Source organism: Micromesistius poutassou, assembly GCF_964030765.1.
Source record: "Micromesistius poutassou genome assembly, chromosome: 14".
Taxonomy (NCBI): domain Eukaryota; kingdom Metazoa; phylum Chordata; class Actinopteri; order Gadiformes; family Gadidae; genus Micromesistius; species Micromesistius poutassou.
This window is the reverse complement of record NC_140284.1, coordinates 2,480,385-2,491,125: the sequence shown is the minus strand read 5'-3', so window position 1 is coordinate 2,491,125 and position 10,741 is coordinate 2,480,385. Positions and strand designations below refer to the sequence as shown.

Here is a 10,741-nt window from a genome sequence, read left to right as displayed (position 1 = left end):
CTCCCCGTGTTCAGCTCCTGGTGTCCATTTGGTCTTAGCTTAATGTTATTGTCTCTCTTAGTGTTTTACTTTCAATGCATGTGTCTATGTTCTGTATTATTTGAAAGTACAGTACAGCAGATGGTGTTGCAGTTGATGAAGCGTATGTTGGTGCTGTATGAAGAACATGTGATCATAGGCTCAGAGTGGACGGTGGGCCCCTGGGGTGTGGAGTGGACAGTGGGCCCCTGGGGGGGTGCAGTGGGCCCCTGGGGGGGTGCAGGGGACCCACCCCAGGGGCACGCGGCTGGGGTTCCTGATGCAGTGGGCGCGCTGCGAGCTGGACCCCACCGCTGTAGGCTGGAGGTGGAGGCAGCCCTCCGCTTCCATGGCAACTCTCGGCTCATCCACCCAGCTGAACACTGTCATCTCCTGGAAGACACACACACACACACATATATACACACAAGCACACACACCGGCCAAATTATATAATATATAATGATCACTATTTTAACATATTTCAGAGTTTTCATTATTTTGCATTCCATCTTTGACCTTTTATTTCATTTCCAAGTTTTTGCACGTGTTGGGAGAGCGTGGACTCCAGCATTTAATCTCCATCAGCGACTGCTGCTTGGTGTGAGCATAATATAACTATGACAGGGTGAGTATGAGGCCCCTGTGGTCGTCGGTACCTGTGTGTTCTTGGCACCGTTGAGTTGCAGGGTGAGGCTGAAGCCGTGGTGGGGACAGTCTTCGGTGGGGGTGGTTCTGAGGTGGAGGATCTGGTGGTGCCTGGGCAGAACCAGGCCGCAGCCCGGCACCACAGACACCGAGCCCGCTAAGGGGGAGGACTGGTCGGGGTGGAGGTTGAAGGAGAGGGGCAGGTCTCCGGAGTTCTGGAGCAGAACCGTCCGGTAGGAGAGGAGGCTAAGTGCTGGGAAAACCTGAGGAGAGGAAATAGTCAACGGCCCATTGGTCAATCCCAACGAATGATGTGAGAGGAGCGCTCTGGTCGGGGGAATACATTTTCAAGGTCTAGTAAAATACATTTGCACATTTTCACTCAAACAAAAATAACATTTTGGATATGATCTTGAAACCTAGGTTGTTATATAATGACTTTCTTAGAGAATGAAAAAATGGTAAGACAACCACCAAAGAAATGTAATAATTATGTGTTATTGTGTCTTATTGACAAGTCGGCTAATATTTACTTGCATTGGCTAATACTGTCCAGAAAGGCCAGTTGTGGCTTGTATTGACTAGTATTTGCTAGTACGGTATCTGATGGTATTAATATAGGCTTTCTCCTTGGCTAGAATCTCACCACAGTGGGGGGCTGCAGAGTGCAGCGTGGCACAAAGTGCTCCCGGCCCAGCTGAAAGGAGTGACCTATGACCCGGACGGTCACACACCAGGACGGGAACAGAAGCCCCTCCTCCACCTGGCCCGGCTCTTGCAGCACCTGGTGGGGCAGTGAATATTGACAGGAGTTTAGCATCAAATATGTGGGACGTAGTTCGAAGGATCGGGAGAATCAAGTTTTCTTTCCTTTCACTAAACCTCTGAACCAATGTTTAGGTTTCCTATAGCTACACTTATAAAGCTGTGAGAAACCGGGCTTAATGTTATTTCTTAAAAGAATATTGTATAAGATAGATACGCTTTTTCCTAGACAGGGAATTCAGAAATATATATATATATATATATATATATACTGTATGGAACCCTTTTATGCTGGTGTCACACTGTCCCGAAATTGACACCAGATGGCCATACGAATATGGAATTTTGAATTTTGCTCGAAGATGGCCCCGAACTTGGTCAACAGCCAATGAAGAAATTAAAAGTACAAGTGTACAAGCACCACACCACACACAAAGGCAACACGAAGATGTGAATTTCTATAGTAGTTTATACCCGCAGGACACACGAAGGCCACACAAAGGCCACACGATGGCGACATTGTCGAAAGATAGAAAGGCAAATAGCAAGAAATGACAAAGTGAAATAAGACAATTTCTACCTGTTTCCAAATTCCAAATTCCGAATTCAACACGAAAATGAACCTTCGCAAGGTCCTGCGGAAATTCTTTGCCGTGCCAAAGATTTTGCCACCGCTCACAAAGTTGCTGCCGGTGCCTGAGAAACTCCACCGGCGGTCATATGATGGCTTAACATTAACATTGGCTTAACATGCCCTCACAATGTTTTTACAATCATAGCCGAATTTTAACATTTTCTTTATTGCGTGTGTCCATCTGGTGTAAATTTCGGGACAGTGTGATGCGGGCATTAACAAAAACAAAAAGTTTGAACGGGAACAGGGATGATGAGATATCTTAGTATTTGCTTTGGATACAGATGGTCTGATACATTCTTACTTTATAAATGGCAAAACACTCCAGCTGTGCTCCATGCAGTGCATTGAGCTGTTTGGGGTCGTAGGTCACGCCAAACGAAGTGGACTTTAGTGGACTCAGGTCACATGACACGGGAGATACAGCAAATGGGGAGTCAGGGGCAGTGGTCCAAACCAGACTACAGCACAGAATCAAAAGACAAGAACATAATAATCACTCAATTCTTAAAGTGCAGAAGGAAGATGGAACAAACTGTATTTCTAAATAGCAGACACTTTTTCCATATCCACCTTTTTTAAATAGATGTAGAAATCAGCTGCAGGATGTCTTTATGTGGACAGCGGAGATAAGGATTCAAACTAAGGACATTTCAGCTGGGAGTCCAACATCCAAACCCTCTAGAGTCTAGACTAGCATATCCTGCACCCAGCCTACTCAGGAATGTCGTCTTGTACCCTTCTTGAATGGAAGGATGACTCGTTAAACAATAAAGGTACACAAAAAGCCCTGGATGTGTTAGTAGGCACCTGACTTTCCCCTTTGTACGGTTTGTGATGCAGACAGACTGCGAGGACGAGGGAGCGGATGGAGCACAGTTGAAAACCAGCTCGGCAGGCTCCACGGTGATGTGGGAGAAGGATGACGAGGAAGAGAGAGGGGAACGGCCTCCTGAAGAGGCTTGGTAATACTCCTCCGTGAGGGAGTTCTCAGAGAGGGTGTCAGGGCTCTCCGGACTCCGTTCACTCCACTCCTGGAGAGAACAGAGAACCGCCATCAGAATGGGAACCTCTCAACGAACACACAAACACACAAACCCGGAACTCTTCCTCTAAACAAACAATGGTGAGTACTGGATGGGTAAAAGTATCCAGGTAAAAACAACAGCTAGTTTTGTTCATTAGCTGCACTTAGGGGGTCGGTGATAACGGTGAAGATGGGATCGGGGGATCGGGATCGGTGATAACACATTGTGGAATATTGGGAGGACTTTTTCCCTCTGAACCTGGAAGATCCACCCCTCCAAAAAAAAAACATCACGAGAGCTGCACATTTGAATCCGTAAATGAGGATGTGAGAATGTGTGGCATTCAGCAGCTATGACGGCAACAGCAGTAGACAACCATGTCAATCTTACGCATGCGAGTCATTCCCCTCTCAAAGCACTGTTATTGATTTATTCATTCAACCAGCCTCAAGAAATTCAAAAATTAGCCACATTAAGCTCCTCATGTCCACCCCCCACCATCCCCACCCATCCCTGTGGTACCTCGTCTAGCAGACACAGCGCCCCCTGGTGGTCAAGGCACAGGCTGCGGCTCTGCAGCATGGCACTGAGCTGGTCCGGAGGGTACTGCGTGAGCCCGCGGCGCCGATGGAGCCGGTACGTGGTCAGGTGTTTGGGTCGGAGGACGGCTGGCTTCTGGAGCTCCGAGTGGCAGGTACCGATGACATCCAGAAACACGGGGCCCTAGAGCCAATAAACCCTCGCAGTTGTAGGTCAAATTTAATACTGCACTCTTCAGCTTTCCCCCTTCCCCTTGCAGATCATCACTGGGTAGTATCTGGATAGCTTGTGATTGCAATCATTGCAGAGTCAGGGTATTGGGTCTGAAATAGAGACTGTATAAAGAGGTCTGAATGTACACATGTTAAATCCTGTGTTAAGGCCGACCTACCCTATGCAGTATAAGACAAGCGACCCTCCGGTGGTGTATCATGGGGGATCGGGGCCTGTACGCCACCTTGAGTGTGATGTGGCTGTTTGGCTGCAGAGTGCCCCCTGTTGGCTGAACGCTGAACACGCTGTGACCACAGCCGTCCAAATCCCATTGGTAGACGGCCTCGCAGGGGGAGGAGTTCACCAGATCCACGTTTCTCACGGCCACCTGTCCTTGGTCAAGGTGGCCAAAGTCCAGCACGGAGCAGGATAAGGTCACGCTGGGGCCTGAACGACAACATGGTTAAAGTTATGTTAAAGGAAAGCCTATATATATATAGGCTATATATATGTTTGCATAAATCCCTTGGACCCAATAGAAAATATTATTTTCTATTGGGTCCAAGGGATTTATGCAAACGACCTGTGTGAAGTTGGTCCAGTATTGAGCGAGAAATTTGCAGCAGTAATCCACGAAAACAGGCTTCAGCGAAATCCTTTGCGGCAATAGCACCGCGTCAATATGTGTCCCCCAAAGTGCCGTTTTTTACCAATGACTCTTTATTCTAACATTATGGGATTCCTGCAGAGAAACACTAATTTTCTCTTTACCTTTGGCTTCATCCGGCCTGGTTGTTATTTTTTATAACCGAGTCTCGCTCAAGGAGAAGACTCACTCCGAAATCTCCTTGTTGCCTTATTGCAGGAGACTTTACTATTGTCATTAAAATCTAAATTCTCCTTCAGCTAAATATTTTAGATAACACAAAGCTACACATTCTCTACATTCGCCAACACAACAAACTCTCCTCTCTCCAGCTCTCACTCACGTTTCAACCTCTTCCTGCAAAAACTGAGCTCTTCTCATTGAGTGTTCCTAGGATGGTTATGAACAATTAATTCATAAGAAAGGCTACGATTGGCTGCCAACAACTTGTATCTACAAATGGCCTTCATCCACATACCTATACAGGTCCCGGTGAGTTTGAGCTGGGTTTTGTTTAACGCCCCTGGACACACCAGAGTCAGGTAGTCGACTGCAACAGTGTCCACGACGACTGGGCTGTAGGTGACGGTAGCCCTGAGCGATGCCCCAGGCGCCACCTCCCCAGAGCAGACATCACAGCTAAATTCGGACCCCAGCTGGGGTGTCCCCCCTTGCAGGCGAGAGAAGGCAAATGATGCAGTCACCTGGAGGAAAGACGAGAGGAGAACTCAGACATATAGAAGTATAGTATAGTATAGAAACGGAAAATAACATTATGTGTTACTATATACGCACTAATCAGACGCTTTCATTAAAACGAACTAGCGTACACAACAGGCCGATAGATTCATGTCATTAAGCAGCAGGTAGGGGTGAGGATGTGGACATTGGGGATCAAACCTTTTGGCTGGGAGTCAATACCCTAACCACTATTAGACAACCATGTCCTTGCTATTTTAAATTCCCTAGTCTTACAACTCTGACTTTAGATAATATCTTAAGTAGCCCAATGTAGATTTTAGAGGACCAGCTCAAATCAGGGTGAACAGGGGGTGTCACTTTTCATATTTGTCTCGAGCAATAATGTGGCCGAAAGTGGGAAAGTGTAACTGCGTCATTGGCAAACACAAACTGAGCCAGCAGTCGTAAACTGTAATAAAGAGTAGATTATCTATGTAGCAAATCAGGAAATAAAGTGTTACTCCTTGTTACTGCAGTCCTGGTTTCCGGCTCAGGCTCTGGGCGCCACCCTGAAGATTTTATTCCCTTACAGGGAAAACAGGGAAAATAATAATCTATGTCTTGACGTTCTAAAAGGTTGAGGGATGAATTAGACCAGAGCCAGCTGTACTACAGAGGATACTGTAAGTGGTATGTGGGATTTTATTCTAGACCCATTTACAAAGAAATAATATTGATAATTTAAAATAAATATATTAGAAATATTGTTAAGTGAATATAGTATTATGGCATATGGTTATAGCTTAAAAAATACTCCACATGCTCCCACTAGGTCTGATTATGCAAAATAACAACTTTGCCATTACCGTTGTTATGCGGACAACACACTTAGAGCCATTAAGCCCTATCACCAGCTGACTATTGTCCTGCAGATCTGCTGCGCCAGAGCATTAGCATTAGCACTGACTAAACTAAACTAAATAACAACAAAACGAGATGATGGTTTTCAGTGACAAAGATGAGAGACTGAAAGTTAGCCGACACCATTTATTGAAAATCTATTTTCTTTGATATATGACATGTTTGTATGTGCAGCACATGGAGTCTGCCTTGTGTATGAAATTTGCTGTATAAATAAAGTTGACTTGACTAAATAAACACACTCTTTGCTGAGCCACTGAGCCACTGCGTATTTATCTATCGTTTACCATTTGCATATGAGGTGGTTCACGAAAGATCTTGATAATAATTTGGTGGTACACCTAAAGTCAAAGGTTAGGAACCCCTGAATTAGATAGTGTGAGGAATGTCAGCCAGGCTCTATAGCTGTATTTTAGTTTAAATGAATGATAGTAAATGTGTATCTAGACACCATTCAGGCCCATTGAGTTTGGCATACAATGAGATTGAAGGGATTAAGTATTGTCACGTTCACATGTTTCTGTTATAACGCATGGCACCATCGATGTGCAATGCGATGTAATGTACCAGGATCTAGTACTCACAGGTGACATGTTGCGGATGGTAAAGGGTTTCCTGCGGTGGCAGCCTATTGCTACTGGGCCAAAGAGTAACTCTGTAGCGGCTTCAGGATCCTCCTCTCCCTCTGTGCACCTCAGCTGGAGAGAGGGGTACTTGGCTGAACGGGAGAAAGTGAGGGCATTATATGTCAAATCACAAAGTTCATTCATTCATTACATGTTCTTCCCCAATCTTTTTTCTTCCTGATGGTTTTTCTCAAATTCACATGAAAGGGTTATTCATTGGTGATCCATACGTATAGGCTCTTGCTGAAATCCGTTAGACCGCTAGGTATCTCCTTAGGTTCATGGGACCACCCTGGCGTCAGGGTTCACGTTCTGTTACAGACTGCGGATCAGTCTAGTATCGAGAATGTGGAAAGCCTCTCCCACAAAAGTTAAACTGAAAGGTCTGATCAGTGTAAGGTGAAGGAGTTTCAGAACAGTTTTTTCAAAAATGGACCAAATAACAACGTTCAGAACAAGATCAGTAGAAATCGGCAAGTAAGGCAGAGCGGGAGGAGGAGAAGGGAGTTCTCAGATGCCATCTTCTCAGAGGACAAGAGGTTTTTGACATTCAGACATAAACCCAACCCAACTCCTAGTGCTTCTGCAGCTGTTCAATTCTACATGGACCTGCATTGGGCCAGACCACTCACCTTGTCCTCGCAGGAGCACAGTGCATCGGCCAAGCAGCTCTTCTCCAGTGTCGCCAAACCTGCAGAAAGCCTCCCACTGGTGCACTAGCGCCTCATGTGGCTGGAAGACCACAGTGATAAGACCTTCCTGGCTGGGCTCCAGCAGGCCTTGGTCAGGGCTCACATAGAACGGTGGTGGACACTCCCACTGGAACCATGTGCGGAGTTTACTGGGAGTGGGAGAGGGAGCACACAGCAGGGGGTTGAGAGTGCCACAGCACACAGAGTTAGAGAGAGAGAGAGAGAGAGAGAGAGAGAGAGAGAGAAAGATTGATAGGGACATTTTTGAGAGACAGAGATAGTGAAAGAGTGAGAGGGGGAAAGACAGCCCTGCTTTTGTTTGTTTATTATGTTGTATATCCAGACGTAAAGTGACACAAGAAGACACAAAAACGAAAGCAAAAACTGAGATTCCCGAAACTACGCAGCCGTTCGAACATGCATACAAACTCACAGACACATGTTGCTTATCCAGGCGTACCTTTTGTTCTTTAACACCAGCGTGGTTTGTGTTGAGTGCTGCAGGGCACAGATTGGCAGAAGGACAGAGTCTGGTGCCACCAGGGCGTGGCGGGGGAGTGTGGCGCGAAGGGACACCACGAAGCTGCCGTCCCTCCCTTCAAAGGCTACGCTGTCCTCGTACTCACACTGAACGAGAGGAACAGAGACTTACACTCCCAAACTACTGTCCATGAACCCCAATAGTTGCTCAGCATACTTCTGAACTAAATGTTAGTATTATGAGGCCCATGTTATATTGCAAAGACATGGGAGGGCATTGACATCACAGCATCATGACAATTATTGACTTATGACTTATTATTCTGCAAATAATTATGGTTGCACTTTTGTGTAATGCAAATAATACAAAGACTATTCCGCAATGAATGACCTCAAAAAACATTTAATCTTTAACAACAATTTCTTGTGGCAACATATGTTTTAAATTTCTCACCATTGTGATCAATGTGATCTAGTCTCAGTAAGGGATTTAGCGACGGTATCGATGGCGTGCATGCCGTAAGTTACCCTCTGGTGTGGGCTGAAGGTGAGCGGGAGAGGGTAGGAGGTGCCTGGGCTGATGAGGATCTGCTGGGTCAGCGCGCTCCTGAAGTACCTGGACACTGGCGCCCTGGGAGGACACACACACTCACTGACTTTCTTATGGCTTAAGAGACAAGTGTACTTTGAATTCAGCATTCGATTTGTGTGTGTGTGTGTGTGTGTGTGTGTGTGTGTGTGTGTGTGTGTGTGTGTGTGTGTGTGTGCGTGCGTGTGTGTGTGGGGGGTGTGTGTGTGTGTGTGTGTGTGTGTGTGTGTTTGTGTGTGTGTTTGTGCGTGTGTATGTGCGTGTGTGGGTGTATGTGTGTCTGTGTGTTTGAGTGTGTCAATGCACGTGTATGTGCACGTGGAAGAGTATCCCCATTGTTTCACAACCTGAGCCGTAGTTTCTGCAGCTTGCCGTGGACATTCTTTAATACTAAGGTCTTGGTGAAGTTCTTCCCCAACTCCCAGTCTTCCCACAGCAGCTCTGGGGAGGTCTCCACACCCAGGAAGCAGCACCTTTGGCTGGGTGGCCGTGGATGGGGCTCCCTTGGTCGTTGGGGCTCCCCTGGTGGCTGCGAGCTGTGGCACTGTTAACACATGACGCAAACAGCTCAAGGAAGGATACACAAGGTCAAAGCATTGGGAAGACATTGCACCACACTGTCACTAGGAAGAGGACACTCCAGAACTCCCGCAAAGCCTGGTACCATTGACCTTTGGTCAGGGTTCAATTGTTGATCACACAATCATACCTTGTTTTCTATTACTTAAAGATGTCCACAGGACGAAAGAGGAAAAGAAGGAAAGGTTGATCGAGTAGATTCAGAAGTTTAGTTGCATTATACATTAAAGTAATATGAATAGTATTCAGATGGTTATAATAATTATTATTATTATATGAATAGGTTATAATATACCATTGATGGAACATTTTCACTTTCATTCAGATGATGTGTTCGCTATTCTTTAAACAGGCCAACCATGACAAAACAGAGATGGTCTGAAAAGTTGTAGAAAAGACCAGCCCATACAAACATCTCCGTAGTAAAGCAGGCTGCACTGGAACACAAAGCCATTCACACACACATGGGCTCTTTAATGGATGCATTTTGCACGTACAAATAAAATGTTGCTTATACTGTAACACCTATAGTGTGTGTGTGTGTGTGTGTGTGTGTGTGTGTGTGTGTGTGTGTGTGTGTGTGTGTGTGTGTGTGTGTGAGTGTGAGTGTGAGTGTGAGTGAGTGTGTGTGAGTGTGTGTGTGTGTGTGTGTGTGTGTGTGTGTGTGGGGTGGCTGTTTTACTTACTCTAACATCATCCATGTTGCTTTTGGCGGTCGACCCTGATGATGACTCCAGGTGGAGGGGATTCTGAGGGGGTCAGAACGACTGAAGAGAAGAGGAAGTGGTTCCGGGGGTGCAGAGGTCAGATCAGTCAAACGGGGACAGATAATCTGTGACCCCCTACCGAAAGGTTCTGGTTTTGAACCCTGATGCAGTCTGCATCCCTGTCGCCTGGCTACTCATACACAACGTTTACCTCAAAACGGATTCTCTCAAATTCACTTTGGATAAAAGCTACTAAGTTTAACAGGGTTCTTGGAAACTGTAACTAAAATATGTATACAGAATAACTGACAGCTTAGTACTAAACTAAAAGACGTTTGAAGTGTAGGCCAGTGTACCACTTGGACTGATTTCAGCCTTCAGCATTCAGTTCAGTGTTTAACCTCCATGTAAAACAGGCTGCTACAGGCAGTGTTGCCAGATTGGGCGGGAAATCTGGCACAATCTGGCAACCCTGGCTACAGGTTCAGTCATGTACGGCGAAAAATACCTCCAAACTCTATTAAAACTAGTTGAAATGCAAAGTTATGATCCTCAAACGGTGTTCTCCCTTTCTGTCAAATAATTAAATGTTGAAAAATGACAATTTAATTAAATAAAACCCCACCACGGTGAGCTGAAGAGACGCTCCTTGTTCTTGACTCGACATCAACAACGGCAGCGGAGAGAGACGCTTGATCGTCGCCATGGTAACGATGGCGGCTCCGGGTGCACATATTTGGCAAGCTCCGCTTTCACGCAGGAAAATGCATGAAAAATACCTGTTGATGTGTTCATCTTATTTGCCTAAATGTATATATGATAGAGGGCTTTCAAGTCTCACGCATTCGGCGTGAGACACGCAATTGAACCCATTCACACGCTCACACGCCACACTTAGTATTTCTCACGCAGAGAAATTACCAGGATAGCGCCCACCAATTTGCGCCGCTATTTAACAGTGGAACAGGTAGGAA

The 10,741-nt window shown here is 45.9% G+C and overlaps 1 protein-coding gene across 1 annotated transcript in view; it reads right to left on the bottom strand.

Moving 5' to 3' along the window:
- The window catches only part of cfap65 (cilia and flagella associated protein 65), a gene marked incomplete at both ends in the record, with an annotated part of 23,042 nt that extends 13,281 nt beyond the window's left edge, over nucleotides 1-9,761 (bottom strand). Inside the window, 14 exons of the mRNA XM_084478871.1 lie at nucleotides 272-411; nucleotides 678-929; nucleotides 1,313-1,441; nucleotides 2,370-2,526; nucleotides 2,876-3,099; nucleotides 3,616-3,816; nucleotides 4,025-4,293; nucleotides 4,971-5,196; nucleotides 6,679-6,812; nucleotides 7,353-7,561; nucleotides 7,873-8,039; nucleotides 8,421-8,523; nucleotides 8,829-9,025; nucleotides 9,747-9,761. Of these exons, the coding sequence (XP_084334997.1) occupies nucleotides 272-411; nucleotides 678-929; nucleotides 1,313-1,441; nucleotides 2,370-2,526; nucleotides 2,876-3,099; nucleotides 3,616-3,816; nucleotides 4,025-4,293; nucleotides 4,971-5,196; nucleotides 6,679-6,812; nucleotides 7,353-7,561; nucleotides 7,873-8,039; nucleotides 8,421-8,523; nucleotides 8,829-9,025; nucleotides 9,747-9,761 (2,423 nt within the window). The remainder of the gene's footprint in view (nucleotides 1-271; nucleotides 412-677; nucleotides 930-1,312; nucleotides 1,442-2,369; nucleotides 2,527-2,875; nucleotides 3,100-3,615; nucleotides 3,817-4,024; nucleotides 4,294-4,970; nucleotides 5,197-6,678; nucleotides 6,813-7,352; nucleotides 7,562-7,872; nucleotides 8,040-8,420; nucleotides 8,524-8,828; nucleotides 9,026-9,746) is intronic.
- Nucleotides 9,762-10,741: the final 980 nt, after the last annotated feature.